The 24,811-nt window shown below is 38.0% G+C and overlaps 1 protein-coding gene across 6 annotated transcripts in view; it reads right to left on the minus strand.

Moving 5' to 3' along the window:
* ZRANB3 (zinc finger RANBP2-type containing 3) overlaps positions 1 to 24,811 on the minus strand; it is a 362,832-nt gene that overhangs the window by 305,600 nt on the left and 32,421 nt on the right. For all 6 annotated transcript variants that reach the window (XM_037850112.1, XM_037850110.1, XM_037850111.1 and 3 more), the window contains exon 2: positions 23,357 to 23,515. In XM_037850112.1, the coding sequence (XP_037706040.1) occupies positions 23,357 to 23,508 (152 nt within the window). In that variant the 5' untranslated portion in view covers positions 23,509 to 23,515. The remainder of the gene's footprint in view (positions 1 to 23,356; positions 23,516 to 24,811) is intronic.

The raw sequence follows: 24,811 nt of genomic DNA on the forward strand, positions 1-24,811 counted from the left end.
ATTGTACACTAAAAATTTCATATATTGGTAAGCTTGAAATTATTTTCAACCATGTATATTCACAGGTACACATATCCAGACATAAATACATGTACATAAACAATCATTTAATAAATACCTTAGTGATATACCTAACACTGAGTTTGGTGGAACAGAGATTCAAAAATTTAATGCACGGTAAGTATTATCTTTGAAAAAACTAGAAGACATTTGAAACTTTCAAATGACAAACAAGAGCATGGGTTAGCAAAAGGAGTAAATATTATTTTTCTTAAAAAAAGCTGAAGGAATATGAACTAGAAAGAACACTTTAGGTTATACTTCTCAAAGACATAAAACAAAAGAACAGGACACAGTTCCAAAGTGAGGAGGACACCTGGGTTGAAAATTCAAGAGTCCCTTCTTTGCAATAACACAAGAGGATAGGTAGACTGGCAACCAGAGAATCGCGAGGCCTAGTCTTTCTCCCCGGAGAAGCACAGGAGGCAAGGCTCAATGACAAACTCCAAACCCAGGAAGCAGTCAGTTAAGGGAGTAGGAATGAGAGGCAGGAGGAGGAGTGAGAGACTACATATCAATTTCTTTTAACTCAGGAGAGAGAATCAAAATAAATCACTTACATACAAAAATAATGCCATAAAGAGAACAAGTGCTAGTTTAGAACACTGCTCTCATTCTTCCCCAGATGATTCTTCCACAAAAAGAGGTTCAGGAAAAATGTTCCCCATTGAGGAGGAGCAATTGTTTTGTTTTTAAAATTAAGGCTACAAATAAAAAGGTGGAAAGAAAAGGAAGATTAAAAAAACACATATCTAAAGCAGATGAAAACTGTAGTCAGATATTTTTCTATAAATTTAGACTTAAAGAAGCAATCACCTCTATGATACAAGAAACATAAAGCAGAGGTATAGAAGCTCAAGAAATTTATGAAGAAATGAAATGTGGACTGACAGGTCAGAGAAGTAAAAGGAAAATAAACACCACTGAAATGAAGACCAATGGAAGCAGCACAGGAGTGAACAAGCACTGCTGGAAACACAGTAAAGTATATAAAACACAGGACTGAAAAGGAAATTTTCAATGGGAATGAATAAAGATCAAAAAAAGATTAGAGAAAAATAAATTAATAAAAAGAGAATATGAATGATACAGACAACAGACTAAGAAGAATGAACAAATATATGCATATTTGGTGTTTCAAGGAAGGAAACCAAAATAATAGAATTGAAAAATTGTGCTCAATATAATTCAGGAAAAGTTTCTCTACAGACAAAGGGTCAAGAATAGCCAAGGAAATTTGGAATAACACAGCTGGACAATTCCCACTACCTGATAACAAGATAACTCTTAAAAAGCTACAATTATTAAGAAGTGTAATTTTGACACAAAGACTGTCAAACAGATAGATGAACAGAATAAAGAATATAAAGAGTCTATAACTGCACTGTCCAATATGGTAGTCACAAGCGACATACGGCTATTTAAATTTAAATTAAAATTAGACAAAATTAAAAATTCAGTCCTCAGTTGCACTAGTCACATTTTAAGTGCTTAATAGCCACATGTAGGTAACAGCTAATAGCTATGTGCATTGGACAGTACCTATTCAGAACATTTCCATTACCACAAAAAGTTCTCTTAGCTCTACTGCAGAAAGATGTACAAATAAAATTATTTATGACAAAGGAAACTCCATATTGCAAGGAAAACTTGGGTTTATCAATAAATTATAACTAGAACTTTGAGCCATTAGCATCACATTTTCACAAACTAAAGAATGATTCTAACCCAAAGAAAATAGGAAAGATCTCAGTACAAAGTAAATGGAAGTTCTTAGACTGAATGAATTTAGCTTTACAAAGAGCTCACTCCTTATTTCCCCATTGCTACATACATTCATATTTTGTTAGGACTGGTCAAAAGTCCAAGGAAAAGTATTTGGAAATTACTCTGGCATCTCAACTCCAAAAGTCACAAGTATGAAATATCAAAAAAGCTAAGTCTGTAAAGTAGGTTTTTAAAGAAGGGGAAGCTGACAAAGATGGCATCTGTGACTGAAATCTTCAAGATATTAAGAAACACTGAACTTCTGAATACAGAACTGGAAAATACAGTTGTTCTAACTGTAATGAAAGCAATGAAATATACAGAAGTATTGTCCAGGTTGGAAAAATTGAGACAATGCACACATAAGATAAAAGCACCAGATAGATACACTTAAGTATAAATACCCGTAAATACAAGTGCATATGAAAGGAACAAACAAACATGAAACAATATAGATGAATCTTAAAAACATTATGCTGAGTAAAAGAAGTCACACAAAAAACTACATACTGTTAAGATTCCATTCATATAAAGTTCTATAACAGGCAAAACAAATCTGTGGTTTAAAAAAACATAACGTAGTAAAGGGGGAATGATAATGTAACATGTACACATATGATAATGAGGATGAGCTTAATGGTATGGGAATGGTCAGGTGTGACTATGGATTGTTTATGGGATTATAAGTATCAGTGATGCATTGAAGGTGAACATGACCGTAAATGGTTGTTTAAAGACATGTAACCCGCAAAATAGCACCACAAACCTAAAAAAAAGTATTAGCATGATACACTTCCAAATTATGACACCAGTGCAGAGGGTTAACAACAGAGTGGTATATGGAAAGACCACCCATTACACATTATAGAATATATTTAAAAGGAATATCTTACTAACAATATACTAATACTACGGATGAATAATTAGCCACTAAGCGCTCTAGGATGTATTATGATAATTGTTTAAAGTTGAGAGTGATGATGATTTACAACTAAGTGAAAATAACGTAAGAAACTGACCGTTTATCTTGGGAGAGAATATATATTAAGTGAAATTAGTAACCCACTACTTAATAAATCAGGCCCTTGACTTGAGACTTGCTCTTGTCAATCTTAGGGTTGTTAATTGGAGGCTGAACCGTCCAATAATTATGCTTAACAGGCACCTCCAGGGAACCTCTTATGTTGCTCAGATGTGGCCTTTCTCTCTCAAAGCCCAACTTGGCAAATAAATTCATTACCCTCCCCTGCCACGAGGGACATGACTCCCAGGGGAATGAATCTACCTGGCAATGTGGGACAGGATTCCCAAAATGAGCCTGGCCTCAGCAGCAAGGGATTGAAAATAGAGTTGAGAGGCTATCCTAGTGGTTTCTTTTATGAAAGCTCCAGCAAGACATCCCAAATGACCACAGTATGCCATGCCATATCTAATACCTAGGTCCCTACCTGAGATTCTATAAAAGACTCACTCACTAAGTTTTTTTCTCAGAAACTTACATCCACCAGAGCATTCCTATGCCAGACAAGTCCTAAAACCCAGAGGCAATAGCCTCTTTACAACAACAATCAGATGCAGCCTCCTTCCCCATACTGTCAACACTCCATTTCAATATGAACAACTTGGGGGGGGGGGTGTCACAGCCTGGACACACCTGAAGATGGAGAAAGAGATTAAATGAGAAGAAGGTGTAGTAACAAACAAGATAAGATTTAACAAAGGTCTATGAATACTGAAACTTTAGAAATATAAATATATATATAAATATATATATACACACACACACACAGACGCTGGGATGTTGGAATAGCTAGAAGGAGGTAAATGACACAGAACTGTAACCTATAACATTCTTTGAAATTTGTTCTACAGCTTCTCATTGAACTGTGCTTTGCAAGTCTTCACCTTTCTGTATATACCCTGTATTTCATAAGGAAAGAACTAAAACTGTGGAACTGTAACCCATAACAATTTTTGAAATTACCAATGGTTCCGTTTTACTAATGCTGCCGTTAAGCAAAATACCAAAAAATGGATTGCCTTTTATAAAGGGGGTTTATTTGGTTACACAGTTACAGTCATAAGGCCATAAAGTGTCCAAGGTAAGGCATCCTTCACTGAAGGATGGCCACTGGTGACCAGAAAACCTGTTATCTCGGAAGGCACGTGGCTGGCGTCTGCTTGCTCCTAGGTTACATTTCCTAATGGCGTTCTCCAAAATGTTGATTTGGGGGCATTTTGTCCTCTCTTAGCTGCAGCTCCTCTTCAAAATGCCACTCTCAGTTGCTCTGAGGTCCTTCTGTCTGTGAATTCCTTTGTATGACTCCAGTGATCCAATTAACACCCACCCTGAATGGGCAGGGTAACACCTCCATGGAAATTATTCAATCCAACGTTTCACTCACAGTTGATTGAGTCACATCTCCATGGAAACACTCAAAGGATTCCAATCTAATCAACACTAATACATCTGCCCCCACAAGACTGTATCAAAGAATATGGCTTTTGGAGGGACATAATATATCCAAACTAGCATACCTATTTAACTGCTTGTTGAGCTGAACATCAAAAGTTAACACCTTTCTGTGTGTATATTATATTTTACAATAATGGACATAACTGAAGTTGTGGAACTGTGACCCATAAGTCTTTGAAATTTGCTCTCTACCTACCTGTTAAATCATACTTTGAAAGTTTTCACTGTTATGTTAGAGTTCACAATATGTTAAAGTACACAATAAAAAAATGCATTAAGAAAAATCAGATCAACCAAATGAAAACTATGGATTTTAGTTAATAATATCATTATAGCTTCCTCTTCCCATAAGCGGCCAAGGTGATCTCCGAAAATGGTTCACTTATCAGTTGACCCAGAAAACCCCCCAAATCATGCAAATGAAGAGGTTCAAATCTTCATGTTCACTTGGTGGCCCAAAAACACCTGAGAAACTGCGCAGGCCATCAAGGGTATGCATATTCAAAAGGCCACCAAGTAGAATTATATTGTTCGTTTAAGGATGTGTGCAGCCTGCTCTTATATGTTCAGAAGACAGAGCAATAGATGATGGATGATAAATAGGGAGGGAGGGAAACAAAGAAATGGTGGTGTGATAGGATGTTAAAGTTAGTGGGTCGGCGTATTGGGGGAGGGGGGTCAGGGTATGCTGGAGTTCTGTGTATGGGGTTTGTATTGTTTTTGCAACTGTTCCTGTAAGTTTCAATTTATTTCAAAATAAAACTAAAAAAAAAAAAAAAAGCGGCCACCAAGTATGTGAAAGATGCCACTTTACAGAAGCAATGTGTGCCATTCCATCATTACAACAGTGGTGGTGGTAGGTATGCCCAGGCTAAACAGTGGGGTTGGATGCAGGGTTGGTGGCCCAAAAGGAGTGCTGAATTTTTGTTGCACATGCTTAAAAACACAAAAAATAATCCTGAACTTAAGGGTATAGATGTAGATTCTCTGGTAATTGAGCACATACAGCTGAACAAAGCCCCCAAGATGCAGCACCATACTTACAGAGCTCATAGTCAGATTGACCCATACATGAGCTACCCCTGCCACACTGACATGATCCTTATTGAAAAAGAACAAATCGTTCCTAAACCAGAAGAGGAGGCTGCACAGAAGAAAAAGACATCCCAGAAGAAAGTGAAGAAACAAAAACTTATGGCTCAGGAATAAATTCATCATAATATAAGTGCAAATTAGAGTAAAAAAATAACATAATTGTAATAATATTGGTTCCTCAATTTTAACAACTGTAGCACAATAATGGAAAATGTTAATAATAGGTAAAACTGGAGGGGGGAGTTATATAGGAGCTCTGTACTTTGTGCATGACTTTTCAGCGAACCCACATCTCTTGTAAAACAATAAATTTTAAAACAGAAAAAAAAAAAAGAAAAAAAAATCAGATCAATGGTTGCCTGTGAGTATAGGGATTGACTGGGAAAAAGCAAGAGGGAAATTTCTGGGATGGTGGGATGATGACAAATAAACATTTGGCAAGATTTGTGTATTTCATCAATTTAGCCTCAACAGGAAAAAAAATGTAAACAAATACGAACTTCGGTTAATCATACAATGATGTCTGCAAATTACTTTGAAATGAATGAAAATATAAGATGGATTTATCTGATGTATGAATACAGATATAGGATAAATATATGATAAAGTAAGCATGATAAAATGATAATGGTAATATGTTATGGGTAATGGATCTACACATGTTCACTGCAACATTCTTTCAACATTGTTCTGTGTAGGAAATTTTTCAGATAAAATATTGGGGAAAAGTGTGTGGCACATATGACTAAGAGGCTATGGGGATAGACTATGGGAAGAAGGCAGAGTAGGAAGCTCCAATATTCAGTCTTTCCACCAGAACAACTATTAAACAGGTAGGAAATGTCTGAAACGGCTATTTTAGAACTCCAGAGGCGATTAGAACACTGTGTGGCATCCAGGGAAGACCAAGAGGAAGAAGCTGTAAATTAAGTAAAGACCAGTAAATTGCTAACCAGGCACTGGCAGTTACCAGTTTATATCCTCCACTCTCACAGCAGGCCACTGTGGGGTCCAGCCTCTAGCTGGACAGAAAGACATAATCACTGACCATGGTTTTTGATTAGCAAATTCAGATCGCTGGGGCCTGGATCTGAGAGGCGCCAATGTTCCAAACTGCCTCGGAAAAAAATGGTGGCAGAGGACACTTAAAAATGCTACACTTCCTCAGGGCTGTAGGGGACAGTAAGTTCAGGGACTACAGTAGCTAGGCAGGTAAAGAAAGTTAAGCTTTGGAAAGCCATGGATCAAGCTACTAATACCTTTCCTGATCCCCTCTCCAGGGCAATTTGGAGCCACCCTTTGTCAGTTCCTTGCCCTGTTTCTGCTGAGAACTTGGGAAATTCCTCTCCAGCATGTCCCCCTCTTCCCAGAATTCCCACCCCCCCTCCCCAAGAGAAAGCAGTTTGGAGAGAAGGAAAGGAGTAAAAGAAACTATAAAGGCAGACAGCTGGGAGCAAAGGCTTGACTGCTTTAAACACCTATAAACAGGGTAACTCCAAAACGACTAACAAGTATAGGCCCAGGACAAGACACAAACCAAGAAAAGACAGGGAAGACTCTATATTCTGTATTCACCTTGAGCAGACCCTCCTGATAGGAGGGTTGAAGCTCAGGAAAATTTCTGCCTTATCATCAGCAGTTTACAAAATCAAGAAACAGACATCTCAGGGAATAAATCCCTGAGTTAACATTTTAAAATAGTAAAATGTATAGTGTGCAACAAAGGAATGCAAGACAGGAAATGATGACCCATCCAAACAAAGAGGATAAAGATCCAGAAAATAACAGTGAAGAAGACCAGATATGGACATACCAAACAAAACTTAAGAAAAAAAATGATCTAAAAATGCTAAAGGAGATGAAGAAAAAAAAAAAAAAAACAGAGAAAGAAGTAAAGGATATCAGGAAAACAATGACAGAGCAATACAAAAATCTTAGGAAAGATATGGAAGATTTAAAAAAAAACTAAATGGAACTCCTGGAGTTGAAGACCACAATAACTAAAATGAAAAATTACCAGGAGTGTTTCAAGAGCAGAATGGAGCTGGCAGAAGAAGGAATCAGCAAACTCGAAGACAAGAAAATGAGTCAGGCTGAGGAGCAAAAAGTAAAAAGATTATGAAAAGCTAAAATAGCCTAAGACATCTCTAGTACATCATCAAACATACCAATATACACATTATGGGAGTCCAAGAGAAGAAGTAATGAAAGGAACAGAAGAAATATTCAAGGAAATAATGACAAACAACTTCCCAAACTTGGCAGAAGACATGAATATGCACATCCAAGAAGGCCAGAGATCAGTAAACAGGGTAAACAAGAAGAAAAATACACTCCAACATATATTGATCATGCTATCGAATGCAAAGAACAGGGAGAGAGTTCTGAAAGCTGCAAGTGAAAAGCAGTGTGTTACTTCCAAGGGAACCCCAATTAGATTGAGTGCCGATTTCTCATCAGAAACCATGAAGGCAAAAAAGCAGCAGGTTCAAATGAAGTGTTAAAAGAAAACAATTGTCAACCAAGAATTTTATATTCAGTGACACTTTCTTTCAAAAATGAGAGACAGATTAAAACACTCCCAGATAAACAAAAGCCAAGGCAGTTCATCACCATTAGACATACTCTACATGCAATGCTAAATGGAGTTCCTCAGACCGAAAGGAAAGGACACTAGGCAGTGGTTCAAAGCAGCATAAAGACTACCAGAAAACGTAACCATTCGAGTAATTAAAAATGACAGTAATATTGAATTGTACTGTTTGGTATGTAACTCCACCTCTTACTTCCTACAGGTGCTAAAATGCAAATGCATAAAAAGAAATGAAAAATTTATGGTTTTAGACATACGACGTAATAAGACATAAATGGTAATATGTACAAAAAAAAGGTGGGGAAACAGAGGAGAACAAGAAAAGTCTATGTGCACTATGTGTGATATTGAAGTCAAGTTAGTATCAAACCAAATATGATTTTGGTTTGAGTTTATATATATTTAAGACTTTAAGTTTTAGCCCTCTGGCAAACAAAAGGAAAATATATGAAAAATATATTCAGATAGAAGGTGGCACTTGTGATGGTTAGGTTCATGTGTCAGCTTGGCCAGGTGATGGTACCCAGGTGTCTGGTCAAGCAAGCACTGGCCTACAAGGACATTTGTGGCTGGTTAATAAACCAGAAGGCTGGTTTATTAAATCATCAGTCAATTGGCTGCAGCTGTGACTGATTACATCAACCAATGTTTCTTCCACAATGAGAGAATGCAATCAGCTGAATTCAATCCAATCATTTGAAGACTTTTAAGCTAGACAGACAGAGGACCTTCACTTCTTCAGCTAACCAGCAAAGCATTTCCTGAGGAATTCATTTTGAAGTTTCCAGTTCATTCCTGAGGAGTTCATCCAACACATTCATCAAAGTTGTCAGTTCGCTACCTGAGGAGTTCATCGAACATCTTCCTGGGAGTTGCCAGTGTGCTGCCTGACCTACGGAATTTGAACTCATGCATACCTAGAGTTGTGTGAGACACTTTTATAAAATCTTATATTTATAGATACCTCTTGTTGATTCTGTTTCCCTAGAGAATCCTAATATAGCACTTGATATATTAGAACACAAAAAATCAAATAAATATAAAAGTAGGCATTAAAGAGAAAATTGAGAGATGAAAAAGGTATGACTTGCAAAGCCTAAATTGCAGAATGGCAGAAGAAAGTCCTGAATTATCAGGAGCGATTTTAAATGTAAACAGATTGAACTTTCCAATTAAAAAGCAAAGATGGCAGAATGGATAAAAAAGCATGGTCCAACTATATGCTGTATGCAAGAAAATCACTTTAAATTCAAAGACACCAGTAGGTTGAGAGTGAAAGGATGGAAAAAAATATACCATGCAAGTAGTAATCAAAATACAGCTGGGGTAGCTGTAATAATATCAACTAAAATACACTTTAAGTCAAAAACAGTTATGAGAGACAAAGACAGTCATCATATACTGATAAAGGGAATGTTACAATTATAAATATGCATGCAACTAACAGCAGAGAACCAAAATATATGAAGCAAATACTGACAGCTTTGAAAGATGATTCTACATTAATAGAAGACTTTAATAGCATTCAATAATGGATAGAACATCTAGTCACAAGATCAATAAGGAAATAGAAGACATGAATGATACTCAGTACCAACTAGACCTAACAGACATATATAGAATACTTCATCCAACAACTGAACAAACATTCTTCTTGAGTGCACATGGACCACTCTCCAGGACAGGCCATATTTAGGCAACATAACAAGTGTCAATAAATTCAAAACTATTGAAAGGATACAATGAGAGAAACTAAGATGGCGGCTAGGTGAGACAGGGCAAAAAAACACCTCCATGAAAAACACTAGATAAAAACCAGAAAGTGACCCAGAATACGGGTATCAGTGATGTGCCAGCTGGATGAGGTCTGCTAGTACCACAGGGGCCGAATACTTGGTGAAACCAGGAGTCTGCATTCTGAAACGAGTGAGTAAGCTGGCTGGAAGATCCGCAACTGCACTGTGGTGTGGAGAAGCCAGGGGTTGGCATTTGGAGACCGACTGGTTCTTCTAAAAAAAAAAAAAAAGGGAAAAACCCAGGAGCGGCTGCAGTTATGACAGTGGGAACCACACAGTAAAACACAGCACAAGAGGGCTGAGCCGGCCTCTCGGTGTCTGGCCTGGAGGATAGCCCACTGCAGACACCCTCAGAGTCAGGGGAGTGGAGGGGAGAGCCGGAAGCAGAAAGAAACCCTGAGGCTTGCAGCTGGCTCCCTGGAGGGCTGGATAAACTCCTGCCCGGGGCCGTGCCCACAGCCCAGAGCCCCGCCAGTTGTCCCGGAGCTGGGAAGGAGGAACTGTGCGAGGAGAGGGGGGGTTGAGAAACCCCGTTCAGCCATCTTTGCATCAGGCTGAGAGCGCCCCTGCACGGCCCAGTGGCCGGGGGATTCCCTTGAGGGATGGAGCACACTGGTGATGTAGCACAGCATTCCCTCAGCAGAGATCCTGGAAGATCACAGCTGAGAAAGGGGGCCCGCTCGGAAAACTCAGGGATGCTACGCCAAGTCCGGTGGTTTGTGGGTCAGCGAGAGAGAGGATCTGGGGCTGAACTGAAATGGAGGCTTAGACTCTTGCGGCAGCCTTGAATCTCCGGGAACCCGGGGGATTTGAATATTAAAGCTGCCCTTCCTTCCTGGACACCGCGACACACACCCCACATTCAGGGCAGTTGGCTCCAGCAACACACCCAAACTGAGTTCACCAACTGAACCCCACAAGAATCATTTCCCCACACACCGCAGGAACAAGGTGGAGGAGAACTGACTGGAGGGGTATAGGTCACTCGCAGATACCATCTGCTGGTCAGTTAGAGAAAGTGTACGCCACCAACTTGTAGTTCTGAAAAATTAGACTGGTATCTTTTTTTTACAACTTGAGAGAAGCCTATGAAGCAAAACAAATGCCAATAGGCCAAAAACAACAGAAAATCTTAAAGCATATGATAAAACCAGAGAATATGGAGAACCCAATTCCAAACTCCCAAATCAAAATATCAGAAGAGACAAAGTACTTGGCGCAATTAATCCAAGAACTAAAATCAAGGAACAAAAACATGGCAAAGGATTTAAAGGACATCAAGAAGACCATGGCCCAGCATATAAGCAACATAAAGAAGACCCTAGAAGAGCATAAAGAAGACATTGCAAGAGTAAATAAAAAAATAGAAGATCTTATGGAAATAAAGGAAACTGTTGGCCAAATTAAAAAGACTCTGGATACTCACAATACAAGAATAGAGGAAGCTGAACAATGTCTCAGTGTCCTAGAAGTCCACAGAACAGAAAATGAAAGAACAAAAGAAAGAATGGAGAAAAAAATCGAAAAAATCGAAATGGATCTCAGGGATACGATAGATAAAATAAAACGTCCAAACTTAAGACTCATTGGTGTCCCAGAAGGGGAAGAGAAGAGTAAAGTTCTAGAAAGAGTATTCAAAGAAATTGTTGGCGAAAACTTCCCCAACCTTCTACACAATATAAATACACAAAGCATAAATGCCCAGCGAACTCCAAATAGAATAAATCCAAATAAACCCACTCCGAGAAATATTCTGATCAGATTCTCAAACACTGAAGAGAAGGAGCAAGTTCTGAAAGCAACAAGAGAAAAGCAATTCACCACATACAAAGGAAACAACATAAGACTAAGTTGTGACTACTCAGCGGCCACCGTGGAGACGAGAAGGCAGTGGCATGACATATTTAAAATTCTGAGAGAGAAAAATTTCCAACCAAGAATATTTTATCCAGCAAAACTCTCCTTCAAATTTAAGGGAGAGCTTAAATTTTTCACAGACAAACAAATGCTGAGAGACTTTGCCAATAATAGACCTGCTCTACTTCAGATACTAAACGGAGCCCTACCGACAGAGAAACAAAGAAAGGAGAGAGAGACATAGAGAATTTTAACAGACATATATAGAACCTTACATCCCAAATCACCAGGACACTCATTTTTCTCTAGTGATCAAGGATCTTTCTCCAGAAGGGACCATAAGCTGGGACATAAAACAAGCCTCAAGAAATTAAAAAAATAAAAATTGAATATACTCAAGGCACATCCTCCAACCACAATGGAATACAAATAGAAGACAGTAATTTTTGAATTGTAACTCCACTATTTAATTCCTACATGATATAAAATACACAAAGTCTAATGACAAATCAGTGGTATTGAACTCAACGTAAAATATGTAATTTTAGACAACTATATAAAGGTGGGGGAATGGAGGAGTATAGGAATATAGCTTATGTGTCCTATTGAAGTGAAGGTGGTATCAAAGAAAAACAAGATTGTTGTGGATTTAAGAGGTTAATTTTAAGCCCCACAGTAAACACAAAGAAATTATCAGAGAATATGACCATAGAGATGAAAAGTAGAGTATGGGTTAAGAGAAATGGGGGAAGGAGCAATGGGGAGTTAAGAAATGAGTGTAGGGTTGCTGTTTGAGGTGAAGGGAAATTACTAGTAATGGATGGTGGGAAAGAGCATTACAACATTCTAAATGTGATTAATCCCACTAATGGAATGATAGGGAGGGGGTGGAATGGGAAGATTTAGGCTGTATATATATTTCCACAATTGAAAAATAAATAAATAAATAAAAAAGACAGTCTAAATAGATGACAATTCAATGCCAAGGATGACCCTGGATGGGATCAGAGGATGTAGGACAGGAGGCTCAAAGGGACACAGCTGAGACATAAGGAAAAGGAAATATAGAACGTAAGCTTTGTATCATTGTTGAATCTCTTGTACTTCTTAGCTGTGCTTAATGGGATTGCATAAAAGAATGTTCTTGTTCATGGGAAGTGTATATGTGAATTATAGTGTTTGTTCAAGGATGTGTGTAGCTAGCTCTCATATGTTCAGAAGACAGCAATAGATGATGGATGATAGATAGGGAGGGAGGGAGGGAAAGAAATAGCAATGGGACAGCATGTTAAAGTTGGTGGATTGGGGTATTGGGGGAGGGGGGTCAGTGTATGCTGGAGTTCTGTTTATGGGGTTTGTATTGTTTTTGCAACTGTTCCTATAATGATGAATTTATTTCAAAATAAAAAAAAAGTGATAAAAAAGAAAAGATACAATGTGTCTTTTCCAATCATGAAAGAATTAATCACAGAAGGAGAAATGAAAAATTCAAAATATGTAGAAATTAAACATATTCTTAAACAAACATTGGGTTAAAGAGGAAATCACAAGGGAAATTAGGAACAGTCTTGAGATGAATTAAAGTAAAAATGCAACATATCAAAACTTATGAGATGGAAAAAGGCAGTACTGAGAGGGAAATTTATAGCTCAAAATGCATACATTAAAAAAGAAGAAAGATTTCAATTCAGAGACCTAACCTCAAATCTAGAAGAAGTAGGAAAAAAAGAGCAAACTAAATGCAAAGCAAACAGAAGGCAGAAGGAGGGAAACAATAAAGATAAGAGAAAATATAAACAAAATAGAGAACCACAACAGCAACAAAACAATAGAGAGAAAAAAAGAATGCACCATACTAACGCAAACTGTTAATAATAGGGAACACTGTGTGTATGTGGAGGTGTGTATGGGAACTCTGTACTTTCTGTGTAATTTTTCTGTAAACCTACATCTTCTCTAAAAAACAGTCTATGAACTAAAAATGTACAAAACAAAACAAAACAAAAAAACTATAGAGAGAAAGAACAAAAAAACGAAAGTTGGTTCCTGGAAAAGGTCAATAAAATTGACAAAACTTTAGCTACACTAACAAAGAAAAAAAGAGACAGGATACAAATAACAAAAATCAGTGACGAAAAAGGAGACATTACTACTGACCACATTGATATGAAAAGGATTATAAGAGGATACTACAGACAACTGTACACCCATAAATCAGATAAACTAAATGAAATGGACAAATTCTAAAGAAAACACACACACACACACACACACACACACACACACACAACCTGCACTGACTCAAGATGAAATAAAAGATCTCAACAAACCAATTACTAGTATGGAGATGAATCAGTCAACAAAAACTTACCAACAAATACGGACTAACTACAATGGGTAAACTCAGAATTGAACCTTAGAGCACAGCTTATCAGGGGAATGCTTATTTTAACGGCCCCTAGATTGTAAGCTGCTACATCAGTCACATCTATTCCTGAATTGTAATGGCTATTTCCAGATTCTGAAATGCTGATCCCTTTGTGTATAACCTGATCAATCTCTGGAACTTTGGGTATCTGTGTGACACCTGAAACTCAGAGCTAGACCCCGGCAGATATGAATGTCAGTATTAGCACATATAGCAATTGTTTAAAAAGCTGAAAAAGAGTCCAGACTTCATCTAGAGACATGAATGGAGCAGATGTGGTTAGGACTAAAGCAAACCGAGCCAAAGGGTAAAAGACAATACTAACTGTGTTTTAAAACTTCAAATTCCATGTGAGATCAAGGAAAGAGATGTTTAGTTGGTGGAAGATCTGTATTTCCTAAACAATTTAACTCATACAGTTTGTTCAAATACCATAATTACATGGAACTTTTAATAAGAAGTGAGATCTGGTAGGTTTGCATAGGTTAGTGTGAAATAGAGACACATCCAAAGTAATTTGGACAGAGAATAAAAATATATATGCCAGGCCCCCCTGAGGAGTGGGGAAAAATGAACAGGTGTCGGGGTTCCTCACCTGGATTGTTGCTGATGTTCTCAGAAACATTGAGGACTGGCAGTTTGATGTGCTGAGCCCTCTATCACGAGACTTGCCCTTATGAAGCTCCTTACTACAAAGGAAAGGCTAAACCTGCATGTATAATTGTGCCTAAGAGTCTCCCCCTGAGTACCTCTTTGTCATTCAGATGTGCCCCTCTCTCTAGCTAAGCCAACCCGGGGTGGTGAACTCACTGTCCTCCCCACTACATGGAATCTGACACCCAGGGGTGTAAATCTCCCTGACAACAAGGGACATGATTCCTGGGGATGAATGTGAACCTGACATCATGGGATTGAGAACATCTTGACCAAAAGGGGGATGAGAAATAAAACGAAATAAAGTTTCAGTGGCTGAGAGATTCCAAATGGTGCCGAGAGGTCACTGGTGGGCATTCTTATGGACTATATAGGTAACCCTTTTTAAGTTATAATGCATTGGAATAGCTAGAAGTAAATACCTGAAACTATCAAACTGCAACCCAGTAGCCTTAACTCTTAAAGACAAGTGTACAGCTATGTAGCTTACATGGAGTGACAGTGATTGTGAAAGCCTTATGGATCATACTCCCTTTACCCAGTGTATGGATGGATGAGTAGAAAAATGGGGACCAAAAACTAAATGAAAAAAAAGGGTGGGGGGGGGTGATTTGGTTGTTCTTTTTTACCTTCATTTTTTTGTTCTTATTTTCATTTTTTCTGGTATAAGGAAAAAGTTCAAAAAAATAGATTAGAGTGATGAATGCACAACTATCTGATGGTATCGTGAACTGACTGCACACTTTGGATGACTGTATGGTATGTGAATATATCTTAATAAAATTGAATTAAAAAAAAAAAAAACTCAAAAACCTACCAAGAAACCAAAGGCCAGGCTGACAAAAAAAGCCCTAGGTTTCACAGGGGAATTCTACCAAAAATTCCCAAAAAACTTAACTCCAATTCTACTCAAACCCTACAGAAAAACTGAAGAGGAGGGAACACTCCCTAATTCATTCTATGAGGCAAACATCATACTCATACTAAACCCAGAAAAACATAACACAAGAAAAAAAAATTAAAGACCAATATCTCTTATAAATATGGATGCAAAAATCCTCAACAAAATATTAGCAAAATGAATCCAATAGCAAACTGAAAGAATTATACACCATGATCAAGTGGGATTTATCTGTAGCATGCAAGGTTAGTTCAACACAAGAAAATCACTTACTGTAATACCACATTAAAAGAATGAAGGGAAAAAATTACATGATCTTCTTGACTGACGCAGAAAAGATGTTTGACAAAATCCAGCACCCCCTTTTGTGATTACTTCTTTGATTAATTGCTCCAAGTTCTGTGTCTCCTCTGGTTTTTTGATTTGAGTGTTTGGGTTATCCATATGTTCTGGTTTCTTCAAATGCTTTAAATTTTTCTGTTGTTTTTGGCCTCTTGGCATTTCCTTATCTTGATAGGGTTCTTTTAGGATATGCAGACTTATGTGAACAATTACCTATAATTTGACAGAGCTACAGCTTGGTGGAATGCACTTTCTATGACCTACCAGCAAATGGCACTCCTAAGCCACCTCTTACCTTCAAGCCAGTTCTCCCCAAATTTGTCTGTGCAGCGAGTGGGGGTCCAAACCTTGTGAAGATCTAATCAATGCACCTATTCTCCGCGTGCAGTTGGGACTGCCAGCGCTGAGGGTGGGGGCCATATCCTGTGCAGTTAGGCGGGAAGACAGCTTTCAGGCCCAGTACTCCCAGTCACTCCCAGGGCTGCGGCTGGAATACCCTGGGCCTGTAGCTAACATCTAACCCTTTAGCTCAGATTCCCTACAGTCCCTCTCTGCTGTGGGCCCACAAGTCCCTGGAATTGGTGTAGGGCTGTTGGCACTTCCGTGCAGGACACTGGCCTCTAGGTTATGCACTCAGCAGGCTTCTGTGGAGGATGATTGTGCACGGTCACAGGCAAGCAGAATCCCTAAAGGAAACTCTTGGCCGCAGCACCCCGCAGGGGCATCTCCCAACCCACTGAAAAGATGACTGTATGGGGCGTGGGAACTTCCCATTTCTGTAGTCCTCCGCCTGCTGCAGCAGCCCATTCCTGGCTTGGGGACTGTTAGCTGCAAGTGTGTGAAGGGCTATCACCCATGCCAGATACTGAGGCAGGTGCCCAGTGTGTGGAAGGTACTCCCCACCAAGCTCGACTGCAGCTCTCGCTGCCTGCTCCCGGGCCCCCACTTTGCAGATTTTTAAACTAACCCACCTCCAAATGCTATCCCTAGGTTTTTCCTCACCATGGCACGGCTCGGCTTGGCTGCCATTTGCCCAGCAGCCTCAAAGACTCACATGATTCTGAATGCAGTCTCTCAGTTTCTCCAAATGCACAGTCACTGTGGATGCAGAAGACCTTGCCTAGCCAGTGGAACCCTGAAACTGCTCTTCTGGAGCACTTTCTGTCTTCGAATTAGTGTTTTCATGAAGGAGAATTCTGCTCTATCTCTCCTAATCTGCCACCTTGGATCCTCTTCAAGCACCTCCTTTTGATAACAACACATAGAACACTAAAAACAAGGAAATTTTCTCAGCATGATCAAGAGCATATATAAAAAGCCCAAAGTTAACCGTTATACTCTACGGTGAAAGACTGAAAGCTTTCCCTCTAAGATCTGGAACAAGACAAGTATGCCCACTGTCACCACTGTTATTCAACATTATACTGAAAGTTCTTGCCAAAGTAGTTCAGCAAGAAAAAGAAAGAAATCAGAAATCAGAAAGTAAGAAGTAAAACTTTCACTATTTGCAGATGACATGATCCTATATAGAGAAAATCCTGAAAAATCTACAAGAAAGCTAACAGAGCTAACAAATGGGGTCAGTAATACAGCAGGATACAAGATGAACACTCAAAAATCAACACTGTTTCTAAAAAGTAGTAATGAACAATCTGAGGAGGAAATCAAGGAAAAAATTCCATTCATGATAGCAATTATAAGAATCAAATATCTAGGAATAAATTTAACCAAACACATAATGGAATTGCACACAGAAAACTACAAATCTTTGCTAAAAGAAATCAAAGAAGACCTAAATACACAGAAAGACATTCAATGTTCATGCACGGACTGGAAGACTAAGTACTGCTGAGATGTCCATCTTACCCAAAGCAATTTGTAGATTCAATGCAATCCCAATCAAAATTCCAACAACCTTCTTTGAAGAAATGGAAAAGTCAATCATTAAATTCATATGGAAGGGTAAAGGGCCCAGAATAGCCAAAGATATTTTAGAAAAGAATGAAGTTGGGGGACTGACACTTTCCAATATTAAATCTTATTACAAAGCCACAGTAATCAGAACAGCTAGGAATTGAAGGAAACTTCCTCAATATGATAAAGGGCATATATGAAAAACCCACGGCTAGTATAGTACTCAATGGTGAGAGACTGAAAGCCTTCCCTCTAAGATAAGGAACAAGACAAGGATGCCCACTGTCATCACTATTATACAACATTGTGCTAGAAGTTGTATCCAGAGCAACACGGCAAGACAAAGAAATAAAAGGTATCCCAACTGGAAACAAAGAAGCAAAACTGTCATTATTTGCAAATGATATGATCTTATACTTGGAAAACCCTGAGAAATCAATGACACACCTAACTGAGCTAATAAATTCAGCAAAGTGGCAGGATATAAGATCAATGCACATAAGACAGTAATGTTCCTATACAGTAGAAATAACATAACTGAAGAGACACTCAAGAAAAAGATTCCATTCTCAAAAGCAACTAAAAAATTAAGTACCTACGAATAAACTTGACAAAGGATGTAAAAGACATCTACACAGAAAATTACATAACTCTACTAGAAGAAATAAAGGGGACGTAAAGAAATGGAGAGATATTCCGTGTTCATAGACAGGAAGGCTAAACATTGTTAAGACATCAATCCTACCTAAACTGATCTACAGATTCAATGCAATTGCTACCAAAATTCCAACACTCAACTTTGCAGACTAGGAAAAGCTAGTAATCAAATTTATTTTGAAAGGAAAGATGCCTTGAATTGCTAAAAACCTTCTAAAAAAGAAAAAAGAAGTGGGAGGTCTTCGACTCCCTGATGTTGAAGCTTATTATAAAGCCACAGTAGTCAAAACAGCATGGTACTGGCACAAAGATAGACATATTGATCAATGAAATCGAATTAAGAATTCGGAGATAGACGCCCAGATCTACAGTAAACTGATCTCTAAGAAGGCTCCCAAAACCACTGAGCTGGGATTAACAGTCTATTCAACAAACGGGGCTGGAAAAGCAGGACAGCCATACCCAAAACAATGAAAGAGGACCCCTACCTCACACCCTACACAAAAATTAACTCAAAATGGATTAAAGACCTCAATACAAGAGACAGTACCATAAAATTCCTAGAAGATAATGTAGTGAAACATCTTCAAGACCTTGTATTAGGAGGTCACTTCTTAGACCTTACACCCAAAGCATAAGCAACAGAAGAACAGTCTCTTCAACAAATGGGGCCGGGAGAACTGGATATCTATATCCAAAAGAAGATACAAAAATAAACTCAGTGCCCTGCACACTCCTCATGCCCTCCTTCTGCTCTCTGCACCCTACCCACATGTCCCCAAGGGTTTCCTTTGAGTTTGACTGCAAGCAAGCCCCTCATTGTTGTCCCCAATACCTTCATTTCATTTTTTTAGAAGCTCATGAGGTCAGGAAGATGGCAGAGTAAGTAAGGCAGAACTGGCTTCTCCTCCATTAGAATAGCTAGAATGGGATCAGAGGACACCAGGGACCAAAGTTCCGGGGTGTGACCAGCCATAGAGGGTCCCCACAGTCTATGGAGGGGACACCAAACAAAAACCAAGGACAGACAGTGGCTGGAGGGTAGCAGTGAGTGAGTTCCCCATAGGGACAACCCCCCTGCCCCAGGGCAGAAGCAGCAAAACTGCCACTGGGCGAGAGAGTAAGCAGCAGCTCTCCACTCCCGTCCACCTACCTTGACGATTTGCTGGGGGGTGATCCTCCAGCCAGACAGTGGGGAGCTCCCGTGAGAGAACCTAGTGGGTGGCGACTGCTCTCCCCTCATGGAAGTGTGGGGGGGGGGGTGCAACAGCAAGAAGGGGTAATGGAAGAGGTATCATACCAGCGATCAGGAGCCCCTTCCACACCCCAGAGATGCAGGGGCACAAGGCAGGCAGAGAACCGGCAGCAGAGTCCACATTCTACCTGTGGGGTACCCATGATCGGACTGTCTGCCTACCTGCCTGTGGCCCACATTGTAGCCCCAGGACCAGGATTCCCCAGAGCATGGAGATCCAGTGTACTAATTGGTTCCCCACCTGCTTTGGACTGTGCCCACTGCATAGAAGTTTGGGGAAGACCTACTTGAGAGCTCCACCTGCTGGTAGGTCACGGAAACTGCACTCCAGCAAGCTGTACCTCAGGAGTGTGACCTGCTGGTAGAATTGGGAAACTGCACTCCAGCAAACCAAACTATATGTAAATGCTCAATTAACTCTGCACTTCCCAAAAAACCCTATCAAGACAAGCAAATGCCCCAAAGCCAACAGAAAATTAGAAGCACTTAAAGGATATAGAAAGACATGGACAAGCCAAATGAACAAAAAGCCGCAAGAGACACAAAATTTGGAGCAATTACTCAAAGATGAAAATACAAACATCAATATTATGGCTCAGGATATAAAGGACATGAAGAAGACATTAGAAGAGCATAAAGAAGTAGATCTTATTGAACTAAAAAATACTGTTGAACAAATTAAAAATATTCTTGAGACACATAACACCAGATTTGAGGAAGTATAGGAATGAATAAGGGGACAGAAAGTGAAAGTACAAAAGAACAAATGGTGAAAGAAATTGAAAAATTTGAAATGCAGCTCAAGGAAATGATGGACAACATGAAGCACACAAATGTAAGAGTCACTGGTGTTCCAGAAGGGGAAGAGAATAGTAAAGGGCTAGGATGGGCATTCAAAAAAACTGTGGGGGGAAACTTCCCAACCCTTCTAAACAACATGAATATGCAAATTAAAGAGGCCCAATGAACTCCAAATAGAATAAATCCAAATAAACCTACTATGAGACATATACTGATTAGAATGTCAAATGCTGAAGAGTAGGATAAACTTCTGAAAGCAGCAAGAGAGAAGCAATTCACCATTTACAAGAGACACAACATAAGAGTAAGTACTGGCTGCTCAGCAGGGATCATGGAGGCAAGAAGGCAGTGGTATGACATATTTCAGATTTGGAAAGAGAAAAATTGCCAGCCAAGAATTCTTCATCCAGCAAAGCTCTCCTTCAAAATTGAGGGAGAGTTTTAAATTTTCACAAACAAATGCTGAGAGAATTTGTTAACAAGAGGCCTACCCTGCAAGAAGGGAGCGCTACCAATGCAAAAAAAAAGGAAGGAGAGAGAGTTCTGTTGACGAGCACAGAACTAAAGATTTACTAGTAAGGGTAACTTAAAGGAAAAACAGACAGAGGGAAAAAAATAGATCTGATAACTAAAAACCAAAGGATAAGATGACTGGTTCAAGAACTCCCTTCACAGTAATAATTTAGAATGTCAAAAGATTAAACTCTCCAATTAAAAGCAGACTGGTAGAATGGATTAAAAAATATGACCCAGTGATATACTGTTTACAAGAGACTCATTTTAGATCCTGTGACAGAAAGAGACTGAAAGCGAAAGGATGGAAAAAAATATTCCATGCAAACTGCAATCAAAAGAAAGCTGGGATAGCTATACTAATATCAGACAAAATAGACTTTAAATGCAAAGATGTCATAAGATACAAAGAAGGACTCTATATATTAATAAAAGGGATAATTCACCAAGAAGAAATCAATTATAAATGTTGATGTACTCAATCAAGGAGTGGTATATACAAACGACAGAATACTATGCAGCAATAAGAAGGAATGAGGTTGTGAAACATATGACAAATGACAACATGGATGAAACTTGAAGACATAACGCTGAGTGAAATAAGCCAGACACAAAAGGCAAGATATTGAATATTACCACTAATGTGAATTCTGTGAAAAATGTAATATAACAAAAATCAACTCAAAATGGATCAACAACCTAAATGTAAGAGCCAGAACATCAAACTCCTAGGAGAAACCTATGGAAGCATCTTCAGGGCCTCGTGTTACGCAATAGTTTCCTGGACAGTCTCCCCAAAGCACAGCAACAAAAGAAAAAAATATATAAATGGGACCTCATGAAAATTAAAAACTTCTTTATCTCAAAGAAATTTATCATGAAAGTAAAAACACAAATACAAAATGAGAGAAAATATTTCAAAACCACATATCTGATAAAGATTTAATATCCAGAATATATAAAGAAATTCTTAGAATTAACTTGACAAAAGAAGACAGACACAAAAGACCAAATAGTATATGCTCTCACTGTTACAAAATAATTAGTATTAGCAAACTCATACAGTCAGAATCTAGAATATAGGTTATCAGGGGACAAGGTGGGGATAAGAAAAGGGAAGTTAAGATTTAAAATGTATAGGGCTTCTATTTGGAATGATGGAAATGACTTGGTAATGGATGGTGATGATGGCAGCACAACATTATGAATGTAATTAACAATAATGCAATATGTGTCTGAATCTGATTAAAAGGGGAAATTTTAGATTGTATATATAATAGAATAAAAAATATTTTTAAATCCATACACAGTGAACCTGGTACTATAACCATGCAGGTTTTATAAAACATGTACTATAGTTACTAGTACAATTATAAAATATTCTTTCATCAATTGTAACAAATGTACCACACCAATGGAAGGTGTTAATAATAGGATGATATATGGGAAATCTCTATTTTATGTATGATTGTCCTATAAACTAATAACTTCTCTAATAAAAAAAAGGGAGAGGGGACTATGGAACCAAAACAATACTATCCTTAAAAGTATAACAAACCATGTAGTGGACCAATTTGATGGATGAGATCATATACATATCACGAAGTTTGAGAAGTAAAGAAATATAAACAATATTAGAAGTCATCTTCCAGAGGTTGCTATCTAAGGTGAAAACTGAGATTAACTGTAACATATTAAAGAATGAGCAGATATGGCAACCCAAATACTAAAGATAACCAAAGATAGCTTCTTAAGAAATAAGAATTGCATCAATATACTTCAACCTGAAGTATAAGTCAATCACAGTAAATGGATGAAGGTAACGTAGTGATGATCAATTCTACTAAAAGACTGGTTCGCAAAGACCTTTGAAAAACGTGTATCAGTGAATAATAACCTGGCTTTTTATCTGGACTGTCACCTGAACACTATACTTACAGAACGGCAGGTATAGCTCACTGAGTTCTTTTGGGATCTTTACTAAATATTCCTTAAAATTTACTTGTTCCTTGTTCTAAATACACAATAAATTGAAAAATCTTCTATTTTTAATTCCTGATTCTAAGAAAGGGTGCCTATATGTCATCATAAATATGATAGCAAGAGGACAAAGACAATGCTCCACTTTAAGATAAATAATTTGAAATTCTACTTACACACACAGACACACACACTCAAATATATATTTTTTTTATACACTTGCCAGGAATTTAACATTTTTAGCATTCTTTTAAATAAATACTTTACCTGCCATTTCTTCTGAGGGCAAAAGAGATGCCATCCTTCTGGAAAGGAAGCAGCTTTGCTCTTAGTTTGTCAGGCAAATAATCCAGCTGTTTATCAGATTCACAAGAAAAGTGAGGTTTAAGAGACTTTTTTATGTTATGAATTCTAGGCATGTTGATCCTAAAAAGAGAAAACACAAAAAAGGGTAGGGTGGTGAGACAGTTATTACTAAGTGTGTTATAGAATCACATATACTAATATTAAAGTAATTATAAATAGCCTTCATATACTGTCAATATAGATGCACACTGGTTAAATCATGTCCACAGAATAAGTGACTAAGAAAATTCAAAGCACGGAGTCCAAAAGCAATTACTTAATGTATTATCTAGGAACTAAACTAATCCTTTATTTCATTTTGAGCCATAATATAGCCGTATCCCTCTTTTAAGCTTTTACTAAAAGTTATAAATTAACTATATTTTTACAAATTAAATAATTTTAAAAATAATGGAGGAATTTGCTACAAAACAATAAGTCTTTTTAAAACTGACCCTTTTACAGATTTCATATAACACCTCAGATTTTCTGAGATGGGTTAAATCTGCACTTAAAGAATTCCAAAATGCAAAGACATTAACTCCAAATTTATATTAAGTAAGTTAATTCAACAATAATAAATATGATTGATTTTTAAATACTGAAATTAATTCCTTTCAAACAGCTGAATCCACAGTACGGTATAAACTGTGCCTGATTAGCTCAGTCCTCTCCACTGGGTTTCCACAGATGTAATTTCATTTTTTTAATGTATAAAAATTTCATTTATCTGTAAATTCTTATAACTCTGCAAGAAAAAGTCTTATTAAACCAATACAGTATAATTTTTCTCTAATATTATTTTGCACCTTTCCATCTGTTTTATATAGTCTCATTCCGTCTATAACAAGTTTGCTCTTTCTCAATTATTTATAGACTTACAAAACTTGAACAAAAAAACTAGTCAACCTCTGAGCCCACTGTCTAAGAATCTGAAGAATTAAACAAGTATTTATTCATAACAAATAGGAACTACATGCTATGATCTAAAGAAGCAAGGTCCATGCCTTCACAGGGCTTCATTCTTCATTAATCAGAGATTAGTGTTCCTATGGGGAAGGAATTAAGAGGGCAATGGCCACTTTGGGTTGGGTCTTTTTAAGAGTGAAATTTGACTTAAAGTCTGTGTTCAAAATAGGGAAAAGAGCATACCAGGCAGAGAGCATTAGAGCAATACACCATTAGCCACATGTGGCCATTTAAATTTAATTAAAATTAAATAAAATAAAAATTCAGTTCCTCAGGCTCACCAGCCTTGTTTCAAGTGTTCATTGGTAACATATGGCTAGTGACTACCATATTGAACACTGCAGATATGAAAGATTTCCATCTTCACTGAAAGGAGGGTTTGAAGCAGGGGAGTAATATGATCTGGCT

The sequence above is a fragment of the Choloepus didactylus genome, chromosome 9 (genome assembly GCF_015220235.1).
Source record: "Choloepus didactylus isolate mChoDid1 chromosome 9, mChoDid1.pri, whole genome shotgun sequence".
Lineage (NCBI taxonomy): Eukaryota > Metazoa > Chordata > Mammalia > Pilosa > Megalonychidae > Choloepus > Choloepus didactylus.